The following is a 27,782-nucleotide window of genomic DNA, read 5'->3' on the forward strand; positions in this document are numbered from 1 at the left end:
CCTTCATAGTTATCTTACACCAAAGAACAAAAACTGATGTGCATTGTAGTTCTCGTATGTATTAATTTAGGTTCTAGGAACCATCTCTTAGTTCAGGGGACCCCAAACGTTTTGGGCCAATGGACATATTTGGAATTTTGAGAGAGTGTTGTGGGTGTTTTCACAAAATGGCTGCCATGGTGGGGCTTCCCATTCACAAAATGGCTGTTGTGATGGGCATATGTAAAAGAGCATCAGTGCTAGTGAAGTGATGAGCTCAAGCACTCCCTCCTTCCCCTCCTCCCCACCTCGCCAGCTTCAGCAAAGACTTCCTGGTTTGGTAAACCACAGTTAACCGTGAGATCCAAATAGGAAAACTGTGTTTTAAATGCTGCCTACAAACTAGGATCAGATCCTGTCAAAGTAGGGAGGCCAAGCATAGGATTGATCCCCTTTGTCTGCCAGTAGGTGGGCAGGGACTAAGGGTGCACCAGTATTCTCTGGTGCTGCCTGTGTTTAACTGACAGCGCTGGAGAATTTTGGAAGCCCAAAAAGCATCATTTCCCCCCAAAGCACAGTTCCATCATAAGTCCTAAAGAAGAGAATGCTGGGAGGCCATTGCCCTGTTCAGGTGTTCCGAAACTAGGTAGGGTAAACATGTGAAGAGAGGAGTGCACCAGCCCCACTCCCTCTGTTGTTGCATTCATTGCCCTCCACTAATGGAGGGCGACTTTCTGAAGAGGACAGCCTACTGTGTTGGTGGAGACTCTCCACAAGATTCAGAACACTGATTTTCCAGCAGATACAAGAAGCTCTCCTCTTCAGAAAGTCACCCTCCGTGAGTAGAGTGCGACGAATGCGACAACAGAAGGGGGCAGCGTTAGCATGCGCTCTCTCTCCTCATGTGTTTACCCTACCCAGTTGAGGCATGCCTGAATAGGAGTCATATTAGCCGGGCTATCTTGCAACTGCAAAGAGGATGCCTGCCGATTGTCCTGGAAGCTGACTGAGAAAATGTATATATTACATACACACACACCTAGAGCATCTCTACACCAGCCTAAAACCCTGCATTTAAAATGGGGATTTCTGCTTCCATATCAAATGCAGGATCACAACTGTTCCCTATTTCACATGCTTCCTTTCCCCCCTCCCCTTTCCCCCGCCTTCTCCCCGTATCTGAGTCTTCCATTATCTTTCATTGATCTCGCTCCTCTTCTTGCGGCTTTTCCTCTTTTCATGGAGGGAACTCAAGGGGAACACAACGGCATAATTTGATAGCTCATTATCTGCAATCTGTTTAAAAACGGAACAAAGGGCATTTAGTGCAGGAGATGCCCTGGAGGATCATGGCGTCATCTAAAGGGCCCACAAATGTCCGTGAGTGAGCAATCTCAATAGCAGGATAAAAGCTCCATGTGAAGAAAGCCCTAAATGTAAGGGTGAAGTGTGCCTCTAGATTGAATCCAGAATTAAAAAACTGTCAAAGTTTGGGAACCACCAATTTAGGAAAAGTAAATACTCAGTATTATCCTCATCCTCACTACAACTCTTGGTCATTTGGTTCTTTCCCATCATTTGGCAACACTTCACCCTCAACAGATTATATTCCCAAACCTAAAGAAAAGGAAGGTTTCTCACAGAGCTTTAAAAACAAGCCTCCACCCTTCTTGCTTTGGTTTTTTCTGCTTGGCATTATGGTGTTTGCTTTTTAATGCTTTTGCTTCAGAGTAAATTTATGCCATGACAAAATGCAGTCACACCCACATTGAGTGTGGGAGTTTATTCCAAATATAGGATGAGATTTGCTTCCGTTCTATAACGTCAAGCCAGTTTATGGGAATTAATCATCTTTGGTAGCTGCTAGGGATGTCCACAAAGATGTATTAAGCATTAAGCCACCTTGGATTCATTATAATTCAGGATGTCTGGTACAGTGGTAGTCATAAAAATGTTGACATTCAAGCTCTCCAGGATTTCAAGTTTCAGTGATGTAATCCTGATAATGGCTCCCCCCTCCCTTAAAAAAAAGGGGGGGAAAAGCCCTGGCTACTGCTGAATTCTTGAGAATGAATGAAAATATAGAAGATTTGGCCTCATGCATTGAAAAAATACTTCTGTGCATAGGGGAGCTGCTGGTTTGGAGAGTGCCCCACCTTAAAAAATACACCCCACTGTCAAAACATCCTAGCTTTCTTTAATGAAGTATAATTCCCCATGTGAAAAACAACATGATGCAGGACAGTACCACTTCAGCCTATGCCTGTTTGAAGAACTAAGGGTAGTTTCATATGAATAGTTGTGGAGTGGAAGCTCCTTAGAAACTTTCCTCATGGTAGTTCTGGCCATGTGGAGAAGCAGACACATGTTGTCTCTAGCTCTGCAGTGGGTGGTTGCAGGGAACCATTTTACCACACATCTATATGTGAAATTCTCCTTGGCCAGTGATGCAGATGGCCAATCTAATGTGGGGTGAGAAGGTCACACCACTGTTGTTTGGTTATCTGTATGGGCTGAGAGAGAGGCAGTGACTGAAATGCTTTTGCGACGCCTCTCATCATGTAATGATTCAGTGTATGAAGTGAAAAGCATTGTGCTTGAGATGGGGTGAGATGACATGAAACTCTCTCTGTGGTATTTGATGTGTAATGGTTCATTCAGGCATGCAAGTAAGCACTTGCTGCTGAATTCCTTAGTGCCAATTCACATGTTACCACAGCACCATGGAAGCCACATGTGTTCTTCTCATGCTGCTCTGCTAACATCTAGATCCCAAAACTACATGATCTGGAGCTGTTGTATAGTGGTTTAGGTAACTGTCTTTTAAACCAGGATCTATGGATTTTCGTGCTTCAGAGTTTCAGTTCTGGGGAATGGCCATAGTTCAGTGATAGCGCACATGGCTTGCATGAAGAAGGTCCCAAGTTGAATCCTTAGCAGCCCAAATGAAACGGGCCTCAGGCAGCAGGGCTGAGAAAAAGCCCTGCATTTGACTTTTGTAGAGATGCAACATGGACCATCCTACCCCAGCCTGGTATAATCCAACCCATCTGGAGGGCACCAGGCTGGGGAAGGCTGAAGTAGACAATGATAGGCTAGATGGATTAATCATTAGAGTCAGTTTAAGGCAGCTTCATATGCAAACATCATACCTTCTCGGTGTACGATTATAACAAGGAAAATAATATGTTAAAAATCTCAGCCTAGATGACTTACAGCTCTTCTAAAAAGGTGGGGGTGGGGGAATGCTGGTATAAAATTGCTCATCTCCCCAATTTTCAGTCAGGCAAGTCATTATTCCCTTTCTTCAGATGGGAAACTGGGACTGAGAGTAATAGGGATGTTCCTGAGGCCACCTAATGAGTCTACAGCTGCAGGGGGGGACTTAAATCTACTTCTCGTGAATCCAAGCCCAACTCACCATCCCCTAGATCAGTGGTTCTCAACCTTACTAATGCCGTGACCCTATAATACAGTTCTTCATGTTGTGGTGACCCCCAACCATAAAATTATTTTCGTTGCTACTTCATAACTGTAATTTTGCTACTGTTATGAATCATAATGTAAATATCTGAAATGCAGGATGTATTTTCATTGTTACAAATTGAACATAATTAAAGCATAGTGATTAATCAACCCCCACCCAAGAAGAGACAGGGCTCCTTTAGCCCATTAACACCCCCTTCGCCCCTCACTGCCCAGCCCACCCCATAGGGACTAGCCTCTGCTTCCCACGACCCCACATAGGGCTCCTCTCCCAGGTCGTTTTGCCCATAAACACCCCCTTCACCCCTCACTGCCCAGCCCACCCCATAAGGACAAGCCTCTGCAGCCCACGACCTCCAGGTCTTCACCCAGCCTTCTGACCCACCCCATATGCTTTTGCGCTGCACCCTTCTTCCACACACCCTATAGGCCTCCCTTAGCCCATATAAAAATGCCTCCTTCACACACCCCCACAGCCCAGCCCACTCCTCAGGGGCAGGCCTGTGTGCGCTGCGCTCCAACCCCACAGCCCGCCTGCCCCCCGCGGAGTGCTTCGCAGCTGCCCTTCATCCCCACCTCAGGGATCCCTGAACCCACGCAGGGGCCCCGTCTCCTCCTCGCCCCACAGCGCAACCCAGCCCACTCCACAACATAAGGCCTCGGCTTCACACACCGTCCTCACGACCCGCGGTGACCATCGCGGCCCATCTCCCCTCGCCCTCCTGGCGTGCAGGGGCCACCCTCCGCCCACAGCAGCCAGGCCTCGGCTCCCTTCTCTCCCCACATCCACCAATAATTTGGTGTGCAGCTCTGGACACCGCCCTTCCCTCCCGCTGTCCCTCGTATCATGGAGATCTTCCCTTGCCCGCCCATAAGCGGCGACCCTTCGGCCGCTTTGCCTCCCACCATTTCCGATTTCTCCACACGCTATCCTTGCCTACCCCACGGCGGGTGGCCGGGCCTAGCCGGGCCTTGCAGGCGGCAGACAAAGACATGCCAGCCCTGCCTGGCTCTCTCTTACCACTTAGGCCGCCGCCGCTTCAGCAGTCCCCTGGCCGGCCACACGTGCTTCCTGGTCCGGCCTCCCCGGGGTGGAGCACGCCGGACCCCGCCAGCCAGTCACCCCCGTAAGGGGAGCCGCCACCATCGGCGCTGGAGCCTCTGGGCCTCCCTTCCCTCTTCGCCTCCCGTTCTCTCGCCTCCCTCACCCGGAGCCTCGCAAAGGTGCTAGATTCTATCTAGCGTATCTGCATGTGGGAGGACCCGCCTGGAGATGGATAGAGGAGCAGTGTCTCGGTTCCTAAGACCATCGGAAATATGTGTTTTCCGATGGTCTTAGGCGACCCCTGTGAAAGGGTCATTCGACCCCCAAAGGGGTCGCGACCCACAGGTTGAGAACCGCTGCCCTAGATATTACAGACAGTGGTTGCTTGCTATTGAACTACTTATTCCCCTACTTGTATAGTTACAATGGTGCTTTGTTCTTGATTGGTACTCCAATATTGCCATTATTAATTTAGGGGAAAAGAATAGCCCAAGTAGTTCACAGTCTCTTTTCTTCCTCATTAGGAGGGTTTGCTCCTATTTATCTGTGTTCTCTCATTACAATAAGTAAATTATCTCCCATACGAAACCTCCCATATAAAAACTACTCATAATATTTTAGTGCACCTTTGCATTTAAGTTTACAAAACACACTAGCCCACGCACAAATGTTTTTGGCCTAGCTGCCCATATAAAAATCACAGTTGCTTATCTTAAATTACAGTGCTGGTGCCTAGAGTTGAAGAGAAATATGAGAGAGAGAGAGAGAGAGAGAGAGAGAGAGAGAGCATTATTTCAATACATTTTAAATATTTTTCTCTCTCTTGAGATTGGTTCCTGTTTATACAAAATGTTTGTTGTCTGAACTCAGATAGAATATGTTTTAAAAGAAGAATCAACAGGAAAAAATAGAATTCTGTTTCTCACATTGGGGGTAATTTCAAAGCTGCAAGTCGTCATCCCCCCCCCCCCACACACACACACAAATAACAAATAAGGGGTGTAATCTGAGGCTGAGCCCTGCCTCAAAACTTATATTAATGCCAACTTGAATGCCAAGGCTCAGCCTAGAAGTATTACTACTACTACTACTACTACTACATGGATTTACATTTCAGCATATACTGTGTGTCTGTCCCTCACCACCAAGAAGCTGGAACTAGCATGCACACTTTGGGAGTAGGCAGAGAAGAGTTCCCAAAGGACCACCATTCCCACACTGACTGAAGCCCCAGGAATGGTTTTTGCTTCTGAAAATTAAGGAGCATCATCTCATCCACATTTGGGAACATGGAGGGCATTAAGGCAGCAGGCTTTTATCATCATATATTCTAATAATAAAAACTGATAGAGTGGTGGATATTTTCCTTTGTGTCTTCCTTTGAAATCCTGCAGCGGTGCTCCCATTTTTAAAAGTTCGGAGCCCATGGGAGAGAATGCAGCCATTGCAGTCCCTGCGCCAGTCTTCCAATGGCCCACTCCTCCACCTCCTTCCTCACCTGCTGTGGAGAAAAAGTGGATGTCCTGCTTGCTGTGGCAGCTCAGGGAAAGGACGAAGGGGCTGGTGGAAGATCAGGGCAAGAAGTGCAGTGACTGCATGCCCTCTTGCTGCCTCAGACTTTCTAAAAGTATGTCACCCTCTCCATGTAGAGAGCCCGTGACTCCCAGTCACAGAGGGTTGTATTCCGTGTTAGTCCTATTTAGAGTAGACCCATGGAAATGAATCGGGCTTGACTAATATTGGATACAACCCATTGGAAACAACCCACGATCTTTCAATTAACTCTACACAGAACAACTTAGGCCCAAACTAGGACTTCGTGCAGATTGCATGTTTACTGCCAAACACCGCAGCCTCTATCTAGCCCCCCACCTTTCTCTGTAATATCTAGTAGTAGTCACCTCCATTGTAAACTCAAGTGTTCCATGTCTTCCCATCGCCTGGCCAGCAGCAGCCAATGATGTGGGGCCAGGAATTGCACAGCCTCATTACATCACAACACGGGCAAGTAGTACTTGAGGTTTATGGAGTGGGAGGGGGCAGTTCAGGCTTCTGTTTTCAGCCATGGACGTTTGTTCAGCCAGAAATAGCTTGTGCAGTTGGTGGATGACTTTTCATCTGCTGGCTGATAAGGAAGGAAAAGGCAAGTTGGAGTAATTGGAAACTGATGAGGCAATAGCAGTGATTTAGGAGACCACCTCTTTCACCTCAAAACATTTCCTTCTATCAAATGTTATCTTTAGGTCCCTGAATGTTGTAGTCTTATCCTATATTTCGTAAATGTTTTTCCAGTTCACTAAATCCCCCAGAAAAGGCAGCACAGTTAAGAGTCCCTTCTCAAGCAAAGGCAGAACTGGAAAAGCCAGGTATAAAGTCAGCTAAGATGGGGGAAACACCAGCAAATCAGTGTGCAAACAACCTGAATTGAAGCCTTCCAGTTGTTGTTGTTGGTGGTGAATTACATGAATCCAATTATGTACGGGCAATACATCATATTTCTGGCAGCTGAATTTGCTTATTAGTAGCTTAATTAGAAACTGCAATGGCACCATGTCATTCCATAGGGTAGGTCATTTGTATTTGAATAAGATTATAAACTGGGCACAATCTATTATGTGGATTAAAGTTAAGTGTTTAAAATACTTATCTAAATCTATCTGTTGGGGTGTATGTGTGTGTGAGTGTGTGTATGTGTGTGTGTGTGTGTGTGTGTGTATATATATATATATATATGTGTGTGCACAAAGTTAAATAATGATTTACATACCAAAGATGACAAATTGAACATACAAAAATACGTGCAAGAACCAGTGTGTTAGCAAATTGTCTCTTATGTATCTTAATACCAAGCGTGTGTTAAATGTAATAGTTGTGAACCTATAGCTTCTTCCAGCTGAATTCTGTTCCAGTATATAATAAATGGGTGCCAACTTTCTAATATAGGTGCTAGTAGGTTTTATCCCACCTGGCCAGAGTTGCTTAAATGCTGGACATATTAACATCATGTACCACATTTTTCTCTTTGATTCATCTATGGGTTATTGCTCCATATTTTTCCACTCTTTTGCCATAAACATTTTTGTCAGCTATCCTCACTACCTCCCTATGCTTCTTGCTGATATCGCTCTCATGTTGTTCAGAAAAAGCGTGTATTTCTCTCTCCCACTGAAATCCGTGGAACTTAGAAATGCTTAACTTCAGCTGGATTGTACCTGCTATTTATGCAATACCCGATGAAACCCTATAGGCCCTGGTCCAGTTCTTGTGACATGAGTTGCATGTGCCTAGCAGCTCAAGCTTTGGATGCACATCTCCAGTCACATCAACAGAGGTATCCATCAAGTTCACTTCAACTCAGATGAACATCATGATGTGGATACACTTCTCACTTGCTGGATTGGGGGCAATAGAGTATACTTTACTTCAGAATTTTCTACTTACTACAAGTAGCTTTTATACCAGGCAAAAACTGTTAGCGTTTCCATTGAGATAATGATGAGGGCTATTTCCCGCTATACTGTGCCATTTTCTTCCAGAAACCTATTCAGCACGAAACATGAATACTAAAATACACCTTCCTAGACACACGTTCCTTGCATACCCACATGCAGCCTTGTTATAAGTGGTGGGAGAAGTAGTGATGATGATAGCATTTATATTTCAATTTTAGAGTGTTCAAAGCTCTTCATATATATTACCTTAGTAATCGTTACAATAGTCCTGGAGGGTAGGCCAGTGTAGGAGTAATATGCCTAGGGACCTGGGGCTTTTCAATGACATTTGCATTTTCCCTTTGTTTTGTCACACAAGTAGCTTCACAAGTAGCTTAATATTTAAGAAGCTATCCCAGAATGTCATGTAAAATCATGGGGGTGAAATGTAATAATAGCCCTAGGTTTTCCAATGTGGTGTCCATGAACACCTCTCTTGGTGCCCTCCAGGATCCCTGCCCCTCCTGAATTTCATTCTGTTTTGGTTAGTTTTAATAATGACCTCTAGCACCATCTTTATTTCTCAGAATGCCCCTGGGCCCCACATGGCATTCTTGGCCAAGTTACTCTGAGACTCATCAGTTTGTGCAGAAAACTGTGGGTTCAAAAGGGTGGTTTTGTGTTTTCGAGCTCAGACCCCACTTGTACCTTGTATTTGTTCTTGGGTAAATTACTTTTCTTTTAGCCTCACCAGTTTGCCTTCTAGGAAATGGGTATTTTGTGATTGACCACAGCCATCATGGCTGCCATTTTGTGAATGGCCAACCCCCTCCCCATGGCAGTTGTTTTGTGAGAATGCCCATAATAGTCTCTCCAAATTCCAAATGTGCACATCGATCGAAAAAGGTTGGGGACCTCAGCAATAGTCTGATGGTCTTTTTTGTGGTGAGTGAGTTTGAAAAGCTGCTTTGGGAGTGGGCTATAGCGAGCAGGGAGAGGGGGGAGGGACTTTTACTCCAAGATTGCAAACATTTTTCTGTGAGGGGGACAAAGCTGTCTGCAAAACAATATGGAGTGGGAAATATCAAGTACGGAAGAGTGTAACCCCTTACCCCGTCTTCTCTGTTTCCGTTAGCCCTCTCCTGAAATGGCTTTCCTTTTTTTTAAACAAAAAGGACACGCATTGTGCATGTGATGTTTAGAGAGCAGACCAGAAATTTGAGGACTTGCTGTTTCTCTCTTTGCTCTGGCAAACAACATACATGGGCAGACATGTGATGTTAGCATCACCCCAAATGTCAACAAACCACACACATTCTTTAGAAACACACTGAAGGATTCCTGTGAAGGAAGGTTACAATGGCTGGGATTGTTTCACTTGGAAAAAGGAGGGTAAGGGCAGACATGACAGAGGTGTACAAAATTATGCATGGTTTGGAGAATGTGGATAGGGAGACATTTCTCTCTCTCTCTCTCTCTCTCTCTCTCTCTCTCTCTCTCTCTCTCATGATAGTAGAACCCAGTGTCATCCCAAGAAGCTAATTGGTGGAAGATTCAGGACAGATAAAAGGAAGTACTTCTTCATACAGCACTTAGTTAAACTGTGGAATTTACTACCACAAGATGTAGTGATGGCCACCAATTTGGATGACTTTAAAAGCGGGTAGACAAATTCCTAGATGAAAAGTCTGTCAATGGCTACTAGTCCTGATGGCTATGTGCAACCTCCAGTACCAGAGGCAATAAGCTTATGTATACCAGTTGCTGGGGAACATGGGCAGGAGGTTGCTGTTGCACTCGTGTCCTGCTTGCAGGTTCCCGGTCAACAGCTGGGTGGGCGCTGTGTGAACAGAATGCTGGACTAGATGGACCCTTCGTCTGATCCAGCATGGCTCTTTTTATGTTCTTACATTTCTTTCTGCATGATTTTTTTTTTTCAAAAAGAAAGCAATAGACTTGACATACAAGCACAACTACATATTTAGATTTAGCTGCGACTAATCCACATGAGGATATAAGGGATTTCCATTAAAACAGTGTGTTTTAAGATCTTTGTGCTGCTGCTTTCTTTTATCTTGGTTTACTTTAGTTTGATTCTGTTATTAAGTTATGGTTTTTATATTATGTTTTACTATGTTATTGCATGTTATGGTTTTTAGTTTTGTGAATTGCTAAGAGAGCTTTGGCTAACAGGTGGTATAAATATGCAGTGAATAAGTAAAATATAATAGTTTTCCATGTGTACTTTGTCTTGGTTCACACGTAACGAGAAGCCACCGTGGGCGCATTTCCCAGCAGGCCTTCTCACTGTAGCAGTGGCTGGCATTTTGAATATTTGAAGTGCGGTGGAGGCACGCTCTAGTTTCTCAATACGTGAGAAGCCAGCAAGAGTGGTTGTTGGAGTGGTTGACAAGCAGTGCAGTAGCTTCTCAGCACACCAACAAGTTTTGTTGTGAGTCCTCCACCCCTGCATGTGAAAGGATGTTAATATTCAGCATTCATGTCCAAGAAATGATAGCCTTGCAACGTTATTGAACTTACCGCATAATTAGTTGTGTAATTCAGAAAGGGCGAGATAATATAGCTGCCATTTTAAAGTCACAGCTAAGCAATGAAGTTGATGGAGTATCATTTGCAGATAGGCTTTAATACTAAAGGATGTTCTTCCCCTTTAATTTTCTAATGGGGTATAGCGAATTGATGGCTTCTTCTTTGTATAACTCAAGTGTTTCTAGCTGCAGTACACAACATCGCAGCAACAACAACAACCCCGCAACAACAATAAACAATCCACTATTGGCTTTTGAGGTTAGTTTAGGCAATTGGGATAACTGATCAACTGTATACCAATTTTTTAAAAAAATCAGATGACCTATAAAAAGTATTGTTTAAAATGTTGACTTCACCTACTGCTTTCTTGAACATTCCAGCTTTTGTCTACAATCGACGGATAAGGTTCCCTCCTTGTTCATTATAGAAATCAATAGATTGAACTTTAAGGAGAAGAACAAATATTTAGAGAGGCTCTATAAAGTAAAAGGATTTGACAACACAGCGAGGGCTATCATAATTGTAATTCTGATTATGATGATGATCTCAGTCCTCTTGAAAGAGGCATTCCTCTGCTGTCTGTCCCACCATGTTGTAAACCTCTGTCACCAAATCTTGTAACTCTCTTTGGATCTTTTTCAGTTTATGTTCCTCAGCAGCAGTCATCTCCTCTATCAACTATGATCAATGGGGGTGGGGCGGTTGTTCCTTTTTACTTCATATAAGTGAGCTTCTCTTCCAGAATAGTTTAAAGCAGGATGCATCCTAGACATGTTCTTCTTCATAGTCTCTGTGCATCACACATATAGGCTCTGTGCCTGCACGGAGACTCGTTTGGGAAACTTCCAAGCTGAGCAAATTTGCCCTCCCACACCATCCATATTATATACTGTGCGGGTTCCCGCCTTCCCCTCAGTTCCTTTTCGACCACCTCAGGTTTACTTTGTGGGGAGCTTCTTTGACAATTTGTCAAAGCTGAGTATTTCTACTTCTATCTTGCTTCTTGCCTTTTTTCTTTTTTCTTTCTTCTATCTTTATCTTCTTTATCTATTTAAAAAGAGGGGGAGAGAGAGAGGTGAAGGATGAGGAGAATTTTGTTTGCCTTAGCAGCGACATGTCTCACAGCTTATGGCCCAAAAGGCCCCGTTTAGAAAATGTACAGCTTGTGACAGTAAGGTGCCTTCTTCTGATGGTCACTCTTTATGCCTAATTTGTTTGGGAGAATCCCACAAAGTGGAATCTTGCCACCACTGCCAGTCATTATCGAAGCAGGCCTGCAAGAATAGGGCAGATTGACTAAAAGTGATCCTTTGGCAATGGGCCCTTCAGGCAGTAGACATGCCTAAGGCCCAGACACCTCATGAACAGTCTGTTGTTGCTCCTTCAACAAGTGTGAAGGGGCAGCTTCTATGGCTCAAACTTCTCCTCCTCTGTCAACTACAGAATTGGTTCGAGCAGACCCACCTTCACTGGGAAGGAGGCAAAACGCCCAAAATCAGCTGCAGACGCACCGGAAAAAAAGAAGAGGAAGAAGTCTCTAAACAGCAAGAGAAGGAAAGGGACATTCCCCCTCCCCCTCCTCTACTTAATTCTCCTATACGTATTGTGGCCTCTCCCACACAAGTAGTGGTTTTGGACCCGGCCTCTACGATCTCGGAGGGTGAATTGAGGGACATGCCAACTTCCCCACCCCATCCAGTTCAGACAACTCGAGACCACAGATCTAGGTCTCCGATGCCAAGCCAGCAGGATACGCAACTACAGTCTCCTCAGTACTGAACAACATTGTCTCCTCAACAAAGTGCCTTGCCTCCTCAATACCGATCTCTGGATTGATACTGTGCGGACTATTGGTGTGGGCAATACGACCGTGATTGTTTTTGCTCCCCAACCTGTGATTGGGATCGGTATTCTGATTGGTCTTTGCCTCCTCATAGATTGTGGCGAGATGAGGATTGGAGGCTTAGAAGGGATTGGGACCTTTTCCTTGATCACTGTCGTTGTTTTGGAGAAATTTCTCCATCCTATGCTCCATTTCAGCCTGAGCAAGTTCCACGGTCCGAAACCCAGGACGTTTTCTTGCCTCCTCCTCCTGTACCAAGGTGTACTACCTCTATGATGTTACAAGAGTCCCATCAGGATCGTCCGGCTCCTTCTCCTCCAATTCCACCTCATGGGATGGCAGAAGTGGCACAAACACAACCTGCCCCATCACCTGAATTTGGAGAAGACTACCAGTTGGACTCTTCCTCCTATTCTTCTGTTCTCCCTTTGGTCTCATCTCCAGATGATGTAGTTAGAACGACAGATAAAGCATCGCCTTCTGAGGATATGGGGCACTTTTCTGAGCAGGTGCTTAGAATGGCGCAGTCGTTAGGCTCTGAGATACAACAACCCTACGTGCCTTCGAGCTGTATCTTCTGCGTCGACATATCCAGATTTTCATGGACAACACCACAGTTTTATGGTACCTAAACAAGCAAGGGGGAACACATTCCTCAAGTCTTCTTTATCTCACCATGGACATTTACAACTGGGTCGTTGCAAGAGACATTGGTCTGACAGCTCTCCATATTGTGGGAGTAGCAGACTCTCTCAGTTGCCTTCACCAGTGCTCCCACGAATGGCAATTGGCCAAGACAATTCTAGGGACAATCTTCAGAAAATGGGGTCGACCCTAGGTAGATCTTTTTGCAACGCCAGGGAACATGACTTGCAAAAACTTTTGTTCCAGAGTGGGAGTTGGTCAGGGATCAGTAGGCGATGCTTTTCTCCTGGAATGGAGAGCAGCCCTAGTCTACCTTTTTCCTCCATTTCCCCATCTCACGAGAGTAATCTCGAAAATCAGAGAGGACACCACAGGCTGCATCCTAATCGCCCCATGGTGGTCAAGACAAGCTTGGTTCAAAATACTGAGGGACCTGATGGAGGGACATTGTCTGCTGCTTCCACAAGTAGATGACCTAATTTCTCGGGACCAAGGTCAGGTTCGTCACCCCAATCTCCACACTGTGAAGCTCACGGCATGGAGGATTCGGTGTCCAAAGACTGCTTCCATCGATACCGGCAAATGTACAAGACAATACTAGATGCAGCGAGAAAGCCATCGACACGCCGTTTCTACTCCACCAAATGGACTTCTTTTGTAAAGGTTGCGACTGCAAACAGTTGTGATCCTAACGACTATTCACTTACAGATATTCTATGTTTTCTTCAACACTTATATAGTAGAGGCCTGAAATATTCCTCTATAAGAGTATATACCTCATCAATATCTGCAATGAGAGGCAACATAGAGGGGTGTTTGATTTTTCAGCCACCCCTTATGCAAGCAATTTCTACGGGGACTTAGGAACTTGGCCCCTCCTGTGAGAGACTTCATTCCTCAATGGGACTTATCACTGGTGCTTAACAGTCTAACATCGGTCCCATTCGAACCTCTTGCTACCATAGACTTGAGACTACTCTCTTGGAAGGTTGCCTTTTTGGTAGCGATTACAACCTGGAGAAGGGGGGGTGAGCTGTCAGCATTACGAATTGACTGTCCTTATACCATTTTCCACAAGGAAAAGGTAATACTCAGGCCGGACATAGCTTTTCTCCCTAAAGTGGTGATGGACTTCCATGTAAACCAACCAATTGTCCTCCCTGCTTTCTTTCCCTCTCCGACTTCAGACTTGGAGAAGAGATTACATACTTTAGATTCCAAAGAGCCATGGCTTTTTATAAATCAAGGACTGAATCTTTCCGTAAGTCACAACGTTTATTTCTATGCTACAGAGGACATAATAAGGGCTTACCCGTATCTTCCCCGAAACTAGCATCCTGGATTGTACAGGCTATTCGATTAGCATACCAAGTCTCAGGAATGGACTTACCTCCTCGAATCAGAGCACATTCAACACACGGAGTGTCGACTTCTACAGCCCTTACAAGTGGGGTTCCTCTGGTGGACTTGTGCAAGGCAGTACCTGGTCTAAACCCTCTATTTTTATAAGGCACTATAGATTGGATGTTTGGGCCCGATAAGACTGTGCCTTTGGCAGGACTGTGCTCTCATCGGTGCTGCAGTGAGACACCGACCCACCTCCGGTAAGTCAGCTTGTTATTAGCCCATATGTGTGATGCGCAGAGACCACAAAGAAGAAAGACAGGTCGCTTACCTGTAACGGTAGTTCTTCAAGTGGTCATCTGTGCATTCACACAACCCTCCCACTGCCCCCACTTCGGTGGCAATGTTATTTTTATTGGTACCGAGGTGTTTTTTCTTCTCAGACTCAAGACTGCTTTGCGGTCTTAAGGAACTGAGGGGAGGGCAGGAACCTGTGCAGTATATAATATGGATGGTGGGGGAGGGGTTCCCGCCAAAACTTGCTCAGCTTGGAAGTTTCCTGAATGAGTGAATGCAGAGCCCATATGTGTGAATGCACAGATGACCACTCAAAGAACTACAGTTACAGGTAAGCAACCTGTCTTTTCTCTTGTTCATTTAAAATTGATACAAAATGCTCTGTCTAATAATATTTGCATGGTGAAGATTTCTTCTGAATGAATCCCACCTGGTAAGAACTCTTATTTGCCGTGTGTTGGGCACTTGCTGAGAATTAACTTAAAAAACAAACAAACCACACAGTAAATTTCACAGTAGGCCTACCTCTACCTGCTTGCCTAGATGTACTCAGCAGATCCAAATGTTTTAGGGTGGGCAGGTGTCCTACTTTACAGAAGACAATCCTCTGTTTTGGAGAGCTGGCAGAGGACATCCCTCTATTTGAAGGTGTCCTCTATTCAATAGGCTAACAAGTCCAAGTTTGGTTTAAAGTCAAAGAACCAGAAAGAGGGAAAGCAGCAGGGGCCTTGAAGTTCTCATCAATAGTTAACACTTAGACAACAGACAGAGCAGGCACACAGGTCACCAGGTCTGTCTTCTTGACTATGGTGAGATGCATTGTATTTCTATTTAAATTATAGCTAGTATTTCTAAATTTGTATGTATACATATAAATTTGCATGTGCAAGTATTGTGCAAATTGGTATCCTCTTTTGTTCTCTTTTGGTGATGCAATTCCTCTAGTGTGTAAGTAGTCAGCCTAGCTGACCTCCTACCTCTTCATTCTTGATTTGTTCTAGAGTTGTTGCCAAGATCCAAAAATGCTAATTCTGGCAACAAATTGGGTGCCCTCGATATCCTTTCCCCTTCTAAACAGACAGGAAATCGTACGGTTACCAGCTGAAGAAGGAAAGCATTCAGTTTGCTCTATGGAAGGCCCCATGACAAGAGAAACATCATCGTGGATGTAACAGTGGGTCTCCTGGGCACAGGGTGGGGAAGGTAGACAGAGCTCTGCCCATAGCAGGTCAGCAAGGGTTTCTGACTCCCAATGGCTCAACAATAGCAACAGCAAAAAGACTCCCCCCACCAGCACCAAATGAGGCTGCTGAAATGAAGGAAGCTTGGGGGGAAACCTGGAATGCATTTTTGTGTTAAATGATGCTCAGTTCTGATACTAAAAAAGAAATTATTGGACTCACATTAATCAGCTCAGAGACACCTTTTTCCTTAATTTTAAGTGTACATCTTTCCCCCTGAGCCACTATTTTGCATCATGATATGGACCATGAGATTTTGGGAGTAAAAACAAAATAGATCCCACAAGCCCACACTTTCTTAAAAGGAAAATTTGGGACTGCGCAGTAGTATTTGATTGTAATTTGTGTAAGTTGTGAGCGCTAGTACAACACATCAGTGTATTTTCATTGTGTATGCATACATGGTTTGTTGCTTGAAGTTATAATCCATGACATTTAGAAGCCTACACAGAATGGGAGCAAATTTTCAGAACTTGGAATTTGACATCACTAAGAACTGTGTTAGATTTAAACTTCATGCAAGAAGATGCATCATAAACCCTTAACAACGTGTTATTTGTAGTGTGGGATATAAATACATTTCTAAAAAGAGAGAAGAAAACCAGATGTGCGAACACCTTTCTTAGTACATGGCTCACTTTGACTTGTCAAAGAGAACAAGTTTCCATGTAGAGCAGCTGCCCCCAACCTGGGTCCCTCCAGGTGTTTTGGCCTACAGTTCTCATCGTTCCTGACCACTGGCCATTCTGGCTGAGGCCAATGGAAGCTTCAGAACTTCTGGAGAGAACCAAATTGGGGAAGGCTGATCTACAATGAAGAGTGAACTTCAGAGAATGGAGAACTCACAGGGCTTTTCTTTAACCCACACCTTTACCGAGGCTTCTGCTTCCAGATTCTTTGCGGGATTAAGATTTTCTCCTTTACATGTGTTTTTTTCTGGGGGTTTTCTTTCTCTGCCTTCCTATATGTTCCATTACACAACCACTAGGTGGCACTAGGAAGAAGGATGCCTGAACAGGGCTAGTGTGTGCTATACCACTGATTAAGTCATCACAGTCAAAAGTGATTTCTGGCTTTAAAAAGGGTGGCTGTTGTTTGTACTGTGCATTTCAGTGCACTTGTTGCATACACATGATACTGCGCTTGTCAGCCTCTCATGTTTTACTGTATATGTTACCTATGGGTAAGGATGATCAATCTATATTCGGTGTGTGTCAGTTTTGCACATGACTGTTAGAAAGTCTGTTCCATCCTGTTTGCACATGCAGATTTTAAAATAAATAAAAAACGCACAAATTTCTTAGGAAACCAAAAGTACTTACAATTTTACAAGGTGGTCCAGGAGCTGCCTTATAATTCTTTTCCTCTTTTTTTCCATAGGTTATAGCTACTTGGAGCTGAAAAGCGCAGCGGCTGTCATGCAAGTTGAAAATGAGATAGCTCCCAGGGGCATTTTCAGCCCCATTTTCAACGTGTGCAGCAGTTGCTGTGCTTTGTAGATGCTCCAAATGGCTATAGCCTGTGGGGCCTGGGGCCTGAGGAAGTAAAAGGCAGCCCTCGTAGTATTCAGTATGAGTGCAGATTCCAAAGTAGGCCACATTCCAATCGGCATATTAACCTACGAGTTGAGGATCAGGTTAGTTTGCTCTGGAATGCAGACCCACTAAATTCTTCAAGCATCCCTACCTCTGGGTAGCGTAGGTAAGCTGTGCGTAACAGATAATTGTTATAGATATACTTACTGCCTGCAATTCTAAGCACACTTTGGAGGCTGAAGCTAAATGTTACACTGATTGTGTAGCTGGCTGCTGCTCAGTTCTCCTCCCTACTCTCTTCCCCATAAATGTCTAGTAAATTTGAAAGCCATGGCATGATGTCATTGTGTTGTGAGTTTCTCTGGCCGCTCAACAGCAGCCAATGATGTGTGGGCGCAGAACTTGCAATGTGATGACATCATGTCTTACATTATTGTTTTGTTATGGGGAGAGAAGAGGAGGAGACAGTATTGTTGCTTTGGGATACAACCATGTGGTTTCTATAACATCTAGTTTTAGCCTTAACACGAATCAATCTTATTTTCTCAGAAGCTAGTTCTAGTTATCAGTGGAACTACCTTCTGAGAAAATTATTTAAGATCAGGCTGCAAGAATGCTTGTTTATGCCTCCCAATTCTTATAACAGCAGAATAACATTACCAGCTATATATGAGTCGCATTAATTATATGTTTGTCAATGTATGTGAGCACATATTAAGTGTGTGTGTGTGTGTGTGTGTGTGTATAGAGTGAACATTTAGAGTAACTAAGGATGCCGGATCAATTCTCATCATGAAGCTAGAGTATAATATCCAGCTACTGATTCTTAGTTTAGTTATTTGTTTGTTTATTTGTTTTTTAATGTTTTCAAAACATTTTTTATGTTTTAATTTGTATTTGTGAGTTGCCTTAAGAATCCTACAAGGCCAAAAAGGTGGGATAGAAATATGTAAATAGAAATAATAAATATAATGATGACATATACCAGAATAAGCTGGGGGTGTCCACCTTAACTTTGTTCTGGGGCACTATTAATTTCACTCTGCTAATTTTAATCCATTGTGTCTCCTTATTTCCCAGCACAAATGGACCCACGTGGCCTGTCTCCCAGACAAATTAAAAGTGACAGTGATGACGATGACCTGCCAAATGTGACCTTGGATAGTGTTAATGAAACTGGATCCACAGCCCTCTCTATAGCCAGAGCCGTTCAAGAGTAAGTATCAAGTTTTCACAGTGATGCCAAGGTGGCCAGTGCCTAATGGAAACACCTGGTCATATGACATTCTCTAGATATCCTTTATCTGAATCAGTATAGATACCAGCCCAGTTCTGTCAGTTAGCATTACCTGTAGCAGCAAATTGCACTCTGTTTGTGCAGCAATATGGGAATGTGTGAGCATGTGGACAAATGCACACTAACTTCCATTCTCATTCAGTTCTCTAAATAGTTGTAAAACTGGTATATTTTAATACAAGTGACCTGTACTTTGTGGTGGCTTTTTAAAAAATCTCACTAGTCTGAGCCAGTATGAATGTATATCCGACTTGTTTTCAGCACAGACATCTTTTAATTTGTTCTGCAGAAAGACATATTGAAGAAATATTGTACACTTTTTGAGTTAGGATTGTATCCAGTGTTAGTCCTACTTAAAATAGACCCATTGAAATGAATGGGACTTCAGTTAGACTAACATTGGATACAACCCATAACCTTTTTTTTTTTTTTTTAAGTTATTGGTGACCGGGTTCACACGACACAAGGGTGGTTAATAAGCCACGGTGCCTTGTTAACCACCCCCGCACGTGCCGGTCACGTCCCAGGTCATTTCCCTAAATATCCACAGCGGGGGCAGGTTATCACAATGTGTGAACCTGATGAAAGTGGATGGCTGGGATGGTTAACAAACCACCCAGAATTTGCACTCTGTTGTAAGGTTGCTGGGTGGTTTGTTAACTACCCCAGCCACCCACCCTTTCTGGGTTTGGAAATCATAACAAGCTGAGTCCAGTGAGGGTAATTAGGTAAATCAGGCGGCACACAACTGGCACTCGTGTCGTGTGAACTGGGGCACTGTTTCAGTTAATTTACTGGAAAAGGAATGGATCTGTTCCAGAATTTGTAGACATTTCCTTTTTAAGGTGGATTTTAACTAATGTGTGTGTTTGTGGGGGAAGGCTATGTCCGTATTGTAGAGGCACAAGAAGCCTCTTGTGGCTTCTTGTGGCATCATCTTGTGGCATCATCCTTACTTGGAGCAATATCATCATTCCCATTTTGGAAGTGGTATAAATAATAGGGTTAGTTTGCATTCTTACCCATCTACAGGCTGCTTTATGTGGCAGAGAAGGTACCCCTTAAAGATTTGTTAGGGGGAGGACTCTCACAAAATGGATATTCGAAGGAACACTTTTTCCAATATGGACTCCTCCTGAGAACTGAGAGAACCTACTGTAGGTGCCACTGCCTAGGGAGACAAGATTGTCATCCATGAAAATCAGTGCCTTCTCAGTGGTTGCTCTTCCCTTGTGGATTTTTCCCTTAAAGAGAAACCCACCACGTATATACCCTTGGGTTTTTTTAGAAGGGCAGTTACAGCTTTTTATATATCTGTAGATTCCCCCCCTCTCACACACACCAATTTTATATTGTCTCTTGCTGGTACATTATATTGTTGGTGATTTTATATTTTTATGATGTTTGTTTTAAATTTAATTTATTGTTTTCATTTTAATTTATTGTGTAGCTGCTTTGGGGATCAAATAGTAAAAAGGAGGCATATATGTGGAAATAAATAAAATAAAAATAGGGACACTGTGCTTATGGCCCTTTATTGTGGCATCTGTATTATTTGTTACCTTAGGTGCATGATTGAGCTCCTTTATCACATAAGGGGATCACTGGCTGATTAAGTGTAAACGGCCCATATGACATAGAAACACAGAATGATGACGGTGGGACAGGTCAAATGGCCAGTCAGGACCAAACCAACCACAGATCAGCTTTCCTAGCTTGCTGCAGAAAGAAAACACCCCTCATCACTGCAGGAGAGATACACTGTTTGTCCAGCCCCCTTTGCTAAAATAATAAAGTAATGCGACAAGCAGTATCTAAAAGCATAATGGGAGGGAAAGAAAGATTCCTCATTTTCACAACTATTATTTGCTGTAGGTGACAGTTGCAGGTAAAAGTGGCATTGATCATCCATGCTCCAGTGGTATCGCTTGCAGTGCCAGGTCAGCTTGTGATGTTGATGCAATACAAAAGGTTGTGACATTATGCTCATCCCAATAGCCAGCATTCCCTCATCCTATATGTTTCTTTTCTAGCAAAGCAGATCTTCACACACTAGTCCTGGTGTGTTTTTATACTGTAGTCATCTCTATGGATGCATGAGGTCAATTTTTGGTTGGCCAGAGCCCAAGACAGTCTTGTATCAGGGTTGAACTCCGTGTGATCTGGAGGGAACCTTGGTCAACCACCTAAGAACTATGTATATGCTTACAAAGTGGAGAATATCAGGAAAATGATGGAAAATTTAGGAGAGGTACAATAGAGCTAAGCTCCTAAAAGTGTTCTAAGATTTCCCCCTGATTTCCCAAGTCTATTCATACTGGAATCTGTTGAATAACCTTTTCAAGAATACATGTTGAGTACAAAGTTTAAGCAGAGCTATGCAAATGCAATATATCCTTCTTTCCAAAGTGGTGATTTTATGCACTGGGAAGCAGTATTGCTGAACTATTGCTGACCTGTGCTGGCAGAGTTTTTGCTTTCTTTTTCTTTCCTTAATTCAGTGCAGTGATCAGAGGCATTAAAATGCTGATTGTAGCAAATATTCATCAGTGAGCAAAAGAGGGAAAGCATGCTACTGACAAGCAGTCATAATAATCCAGGACTAACTGAAAGCTTCTTTTTGTTGCCTTAGGTTAGGCTGTTCCCATGAGAATAGGGCATACATATTAGTGAACAAGCCAGGATGTGGGTGTCCTTGCAGCACTGGGGGAAAGCTACGTGCAAAGAAGTAGGAAACAGAGAAACAGACCTGGCAGTGCTCAGGGTGGGTCAGGCAGAGCAAGAAAAAAAAAAAGCAGGTTCTACATCCAAGTAGCTCTAAGCAGGAGCTATTGACCAGCTTGGCAGCAGTCTATAGGCCCTGCTGGGAAGCTGAACCCCCCCCCCTCCCCCGGGCAAACAAAACCGGGAAAGCCAAGTGGCATCTGGTGAGCTTGGATTTTAAAACAGACCAGGACTGAAGTGTGATTCTATATGCTGCACATCCCCATGTGTCATCTCAGGGGATTCTGTAGCAGCCTTTCTTTGTTTTTGCAGGAACCCAAACAGTAAGAGAACCTAGAATCATGTGCCTCATTAAGCACTGCAACCGCTCCTTGAATTGTGTTATCCTAGATGGCACTTTAGCCCGCGTGTTATGGCCAGCCCTGCAGTAATCTTACAGTATGAATTTGACTCATATAAGAAAGAAAAGGGTTCTCAAACTTTATTGCCATCACCTCTCAAACTACCATATTTTGTCGTTTATTTACAACAGGCTGTTTTAATTAGTTAAAATGTATACTAAATAGAGCTACACAAAATATTTGCCAGTATAGATTTCTGAAGTAAGTGCTCCAGTAAAAATACCTGAAAAACAGTCACACTAAAGTCCTATTGAAATTAAGGGACATAAATTAGGTGCAACTAACGTTTCCTATTGATTCCAAGGGGACCTATGCATGATGAACTTCCTCTGGATTTTGTCCTTAGATTTTGTAAATATACAACCCTTTAAATAACAACAACTTTTCAGCACCATTGTTTTACCATGGGTGCTCATTCTTTCTCTTCTGAAATTAATTATGTGGGTAATCCCACCCAATCAGGGATCATGCAATGAACAGGATGGCATTTGGGCACTATATCTGTGTTGATGTTGGCTCTGTGGTTAGTTATCAGTATATAAAATTACCAGTCAGATTTGACTAAGGGCAAAAGAGGACAGTGAAGAGCAAGGCAAGTGATGGTAATCAAAATAAATAAGCTAACTTCTTCCCAAGAAGTGCTGAAAATGGCCAAAAAAGGTAGCCTATTTCAACCTGCTGAAAAAGTTCCTGAAAATGCCATGTAGTTTTCTAATACTAAAATATTTCATCCTTCATAAAAGATACATGGTATATACAGACTCAGCAATGTTGGCATACAAACACACACATATGCAGCCACACACACCCACACACCCCACACACACCATTACCATTGTTTTCCATGAAGTGGAAGACACTGAATTTTTACATTCTCTATAAATTAATGTAAATGAGTAGAAAAGATGAAGTATTTTCCTACTGACTTGTTCTGGCAGAAGTGGGCTCCTCTATGTGACAAGTCTCTCTTCTCTTTACTAGTTAGTGTAAAGGCTGCTGTAGAAAGTGCTCCTTAGGTTGGTTAAGATTTATTTCAGTAGAGATGTCAGTCCAGTTGAGAGGAAAATATGGTTGAGAAAGTAAATCATTGCTCTGCATGTCAGCAGCTATAAGTGGGTGATTTTGAACAGTGTCTTTTATTGAAGGTGGTAGGTGCCCATTAGTGCCCATTTAACACCTAGTGCCCATTGCTTTGTCCTGCTTGATCCCCTGTCTGATAATGATTTGGAATTAGGCATTTGTATTTTAATTCAAGAGTGTGAATCACTGATTGCTGGAGGGCGATGTAGAGTGGTGCCAGGCCAAGGTTTGTTTTTAGCTTACCAGAGACATCCATATCCAGTGCCTAATGCAAGTGTAGCCTACACAGCCCACCAATATGTATTGCAGCCTGTTTGATGACCCCTCCCCTCCTAGTTTTGTAGTCCCAGGTGAGCAGCCCAAAAAAAGCAGTGGGGGGCGGGTGTTATTGAGCTCCTGGTGGTCTGAACTTAGTTCGGTACAAATTGTGCAGGCCTAGCCTAACTTATCCAAAATAGTAAGAGTCTATAGTATTATTGTCTTAGTATACTGGGAACCCTGTTTGTATATTACACATTGCATTACCTGAGGCCTCTTGGTTTGAACATACAGTTGAGGTTGCCCACAACTCTTGTTCTAGGCAAGTTCAAGATGAAATGTTTTGAACCTGCCTTATGTAGGGTTAGACTACTGATCCATTTAGCCAAGTATTGTGTTCTCTGACTGGCAGGTATATCCCAGAAAGTGGTGATGGGTAGTTATTCATTATTTCCTTGACACAAAGGAGGAACATCCATCACTGATAGCTTTTAGACTCCCACTGGATCTATTGCTACACTTGGAACTCTCCAGCTTACAGCAAATACACTCATTCAGAATCAAAGCAGGAGACCATGGGCATGTTTCCATGCTATTGGCTTCACTTTGTTTGAAATTTTATTGCAATGTTTCCCCAGTCGCATCTTCTCCTTTTCCTGTTTCCACAGCCCTTAAAGGCCCGGCTTATCATAGCTGTAGCCTGGGTCTCTGTACTGTTTCCACTAAGCTCTAATCGAATTATTTTCTTGATGGCTGGATGGAGTCTGAGTGGAGTCTGGGTTGGGTCTGATTACCTCATCAGTGTTCCCACCTCCTCCTCTTGCTGATTCCCCCTTCCCTTGCCCCCTTCTGCTCCGCTCCAGTTTCCCACTCTGGCCAGTCTCTTCCCTGCCTTCCATGCCTTTTTGTTTTTTCCTTTAAGCAAAGTCATGTGTGCAGCATCCCCGCCTTTAAACCCTTCCCCTCCTAAAACGGGGACTTAAAGTGCGATTTCGCTTTAATGAAGGAGCAAAAAAGCAAAGTCGTGTGTGCAGCATCCCCGTCCCTAGCGGGGGGCACCCCCAGCAACTGCTTCATGGGGACACCTTCATTAGACCTGGCTTGCTCCCCCCCCCCCCGGGCACTGTTGTTGTTCTTCCCCCTTATTCTGGCTTCCCAACAACTGTGCAAGGTGGGCTAGGAGAAGAGATAGTGGCTGGCTGGCTTCCCAATCGAAGGCACTTTTAATACCCATTGAAATCCTAACTGTCAAGCCTTTCTCCTGCATGGCTGAGAAGGGAGACTTCCTCATCTCCTGGGAGGAAAAAAGCCCATCAAACTGGTGAGCAAAAGGGAGAAGAAGCAGTCAGTAAAGTCAATGGGAGGGGGAAGTTCCAAGTACATGGGAGACCTTAAGACTGCTACTCTAAGTAGACCTACAATGCACTCCTATGCATGCCTACTCAGAAGCAAGCCACGCAGATTTCAATGACACTTATTCCCAGGAAAGGAAAGCCTTACAGCCAATTAATTTACCCAGAAGTAACACTTCTGTTACTTCTGTATGTCCCCCAGCACATGCCCACCCAAAGCAGGACAAAGCGCTAAAGGGGAAATACACAGGGAGGAAATGGCGAAGAGAGCCTGTGGATGATATACTAGTTGTGCATCTCTTCATCTCTGCCTCCCTCGCCCCCTTCTGCTCCGCTGCAGTTTCCCACTCTGGCCAGTCTCCTCCCTGCCTTCCGAGCCCTTTTATTTTTTTCCTTTAAAGTAAGTTTTAAAGCACAATTTTGCTTTAATGAAGGAGTGTAAAAGCAAAGTTGTGTGTGCAGCATCTCCCCCTTTTAACCGCCCCCAAAAAACAGGGACTTAAAGCGCAATTTCGCTTTAACGAAGAGGAGCGTAAAAGCAAAGTCATGTGTGCAGCATCCCCCTGCCTTTTAACCCCCTTTTTTCCCCCTAAACCAGGGATGCACTTCAGTGACTCTCCATGAAGTCGTCTTTGTGGTTCTCCTGATTTCCCTGCCACCACCTTGACTGGGAACTTCATATGGATACCCAGTGTGGGTGGACACTGCACTTGTATGTCAGGGGTGTTTCTGTGTGCATCTCTTCATCTCTGCCTGGCTGCTCCCTCCAGTATCATTTCCTCCTCTCCTTCACACAGCTGCTTCCGGTTGTGAGCAGATCTATGGGAACTTCTGGCTGGTGACACCCGCCCATGGGGCCAGCCATACGCCCCATGGGCAGGACTATGATACAGAACCCAGTGCAGGTGTGGAAACAGCTCCATACTAGAGCCGAAGTAAACAGGAAAAACCAGACTATAACCAGTCTCAGAAGAAGCGGTTTTTCCGCAATAAAATGTGGGCTGGTGCTGAATGACCACGATGTCATGGAAACACCGAGACCTCACCACACAACCAGGTTGGAGTAAATCGCTGGTGGAAACACCCCCCAAGATAATTCATGGTTTTGTAACCTGGGTGCTTGACAACTTTAATGTTTGCCATCTGTAGCTTGTGTAGGTCATGATGGTCTACCTCCTGAGTGGCAAATTCCAGCTTCTGCAGTGATTTTGGTTTTCAAAAAATGCTAACCATAATAAATGTTACATATCTCTATCTCTGCTTGCTTTCCTTCATAGTATTTAACTTTGGTGAAACACTTGGTCTCTCTCTCTCTCTCTCTTTTTTTTACAATTAACAACTGCATGCCATATTTGTATGACTATGGCACACAACAGAGTGGCTGTTGAAAGTTATTGAAACTCCCTGTCATGAAGTCCCTCAAGCAGGTTCAGTACTTTATGTGACCCATTGCAACTTGTCACAACTACACATTCCCATGTTTCAGGAGACCACTTCAGAAAGCTAGAGGAAACTCTTAAGCTGACCCAACTGTGTTCAGTTTATGAGCAGCATGACAGATGAACAGCTGGAACATTTCATAAGCTGGAAGCTTTAAAGAAGTTGAACACACCTCTTCCCATGCTCTGTGGAAGGTTCTTTGCCATTACTAAAGCAGCAGAATAAGCATATGCTTCTATTCTTCAGCTGTAGTAGCCTTACGTCTCCTGTCTATCTATTTATTTAATTTACATTTATTTATTTTAAATAATTTAACACCACCCATAAAACTCCCAGGGCGGCTCACAACAAGCTGACACAAATAAGAAATATAATAACAATAAATATAAAGCCAATAATAATAAAAACAGATAAAGCAGCAGACAGCAGCCACAAAAAAACAAGCAGCAATGGAATTCAGTGGAACAGATAAAAACAGAAGCTACAACCAATTTACATTAGATAATAAAAAAAAACCCAGGCAAATCAAAAGGTGTTTGCCAGGCAAGCCTCCCTGGAGATAGCTGGTAAAAGACCCTGCATGCCATGGAGGCCACTTGAGCTCCAGTGACAATGCTATGGCAAAGATGGCGTGATTCTTACCTGCCTGTTCAGTTGCTGCCCTCATCAGGAGGTACCCGATGGCTCAGAATAGGGCCTTTAGTGTCATAGCACCCACTCTCTGGAATTCCCTACCACTACAAATCAGACAGTTGCCAACCCTTCTGGGGTTTTGGCGCCTTCTGAAAACATTCTTTTTCCCACAAGCATTCCCAGGAAAGTAACCTTGTCTTATTATATGGAAATTACAGGATTTTATTATGATCTTGTACTGTATTATTCTGTACATGGCTTAGAAATGTCTTCTAATATAAGTGTTTCATAAATATTATTAAATAAATAAATGGTAGATCTAGCAGTATCCTTTGACTACGGATCTGATCTTTCAGAGGGAATGTGACCCTATCTAGAACAGGATGAACTTCTCCTCCTCCATGGTCAGACGAAGCCCCTTCAGTTTGTTGGCCTTCAACCAGGAAATTTGTGAGTGAGGTAATCTGGAGATTTGTAGTAAGATTTACCACCAGTTTACCACCTATGCTGCTTCACCTAAAACTGATGTAAAAGAGAAATAGAGCTGGGTGTCATCAGCATAGTGATGACATCTTACTACAGATCTCCAGATTATCTCACTCACAGATTTCCTGGAGATGTTTAAAAAGCATGGGAGATAAGATGGAACCCCATGGGGCCCCATAGCATAAATGTGAGATCCCACTGGGGCTAAGTAGTAGTCTCCTAACACCACCTTCTGGAACTGGTCTTTGAAGAGTGGAACCACTGAAATACAGGATTCCCTAACCCAGACAGCATACCTAGAAGGCGATCATGGCCAATGGTATCAAAAAACAGAGAGAAGCTCAGAAGAACAAGGAGAATCTCCCTCTCCCTGTTCCTCTTCCATCATAGGCCATTCATCAGGGCAACCAAAGTTCTATGTTGCTAGTTTCTATGCTGAAAATGGGCATGAAACCATAATAAAATAGATCCAGATAATATGGGCCATACGGTTCTGACCCACCTTGACCTGTGACCTAAGAGACCGCGCTTTCACTTGGATTTGGTTGACCCAGTCCCACTCATTTTCTACCGTAGTTACTTCCTCCAGCAAGAGCCATGATGGCAAGAGCCTAGGCAAGCTTTGCCTGCAGTCCTGATTCTGAAGGAACCCCTGTAACCCAGTCAGGGCAAGCCTTCCTGCCATATCAAGGAGCCACTGCACAAGCATGCTTCA

General features: G+C 43.8%; 1 protein-coding gene and 1 pseudogene across 1 annotated transcript in view; both read left to right on the plus strand.

The window, feature by feature from the left end:
- KLF12 (KLF transcription factor 12) overlaps positions 1-27,782 on the plus strand; it is a 270,767-nt gene that overhangs the window by 148,681 nt on the left and 94,304 nt on the right. Inside the window, exon 4 of the mRNA XM_084844838.1 lies at positions 18,477-18,612. Within this exon, the coding sequence (XP_084700964.1) occupies positions 18,477-18,612 (136 nt within the window). The remainder of the gene's footprint in view (positions 1-18,476; positions 18,613-27,782) is intronic.
- LOC146350367 (uncharacterized) lies at positions 13,517-14,488 on the plus strand (annotated as a pseudogene).

Source organism: Heloderma suspectum, chromosome 3 (genome assembly GCF_057233095.1).
Source record: "Heloderma suspectum isolate Gila_16-S chromosome 3, 16-S_ref, whole genome shotgun sequence".
Taxonomy (NCBI): Eukaryota; Metazoa; Chordata; class Lepidosauria; order Squamata; family Helodermatidae; genus Heloderma; species Heloderma suspectum.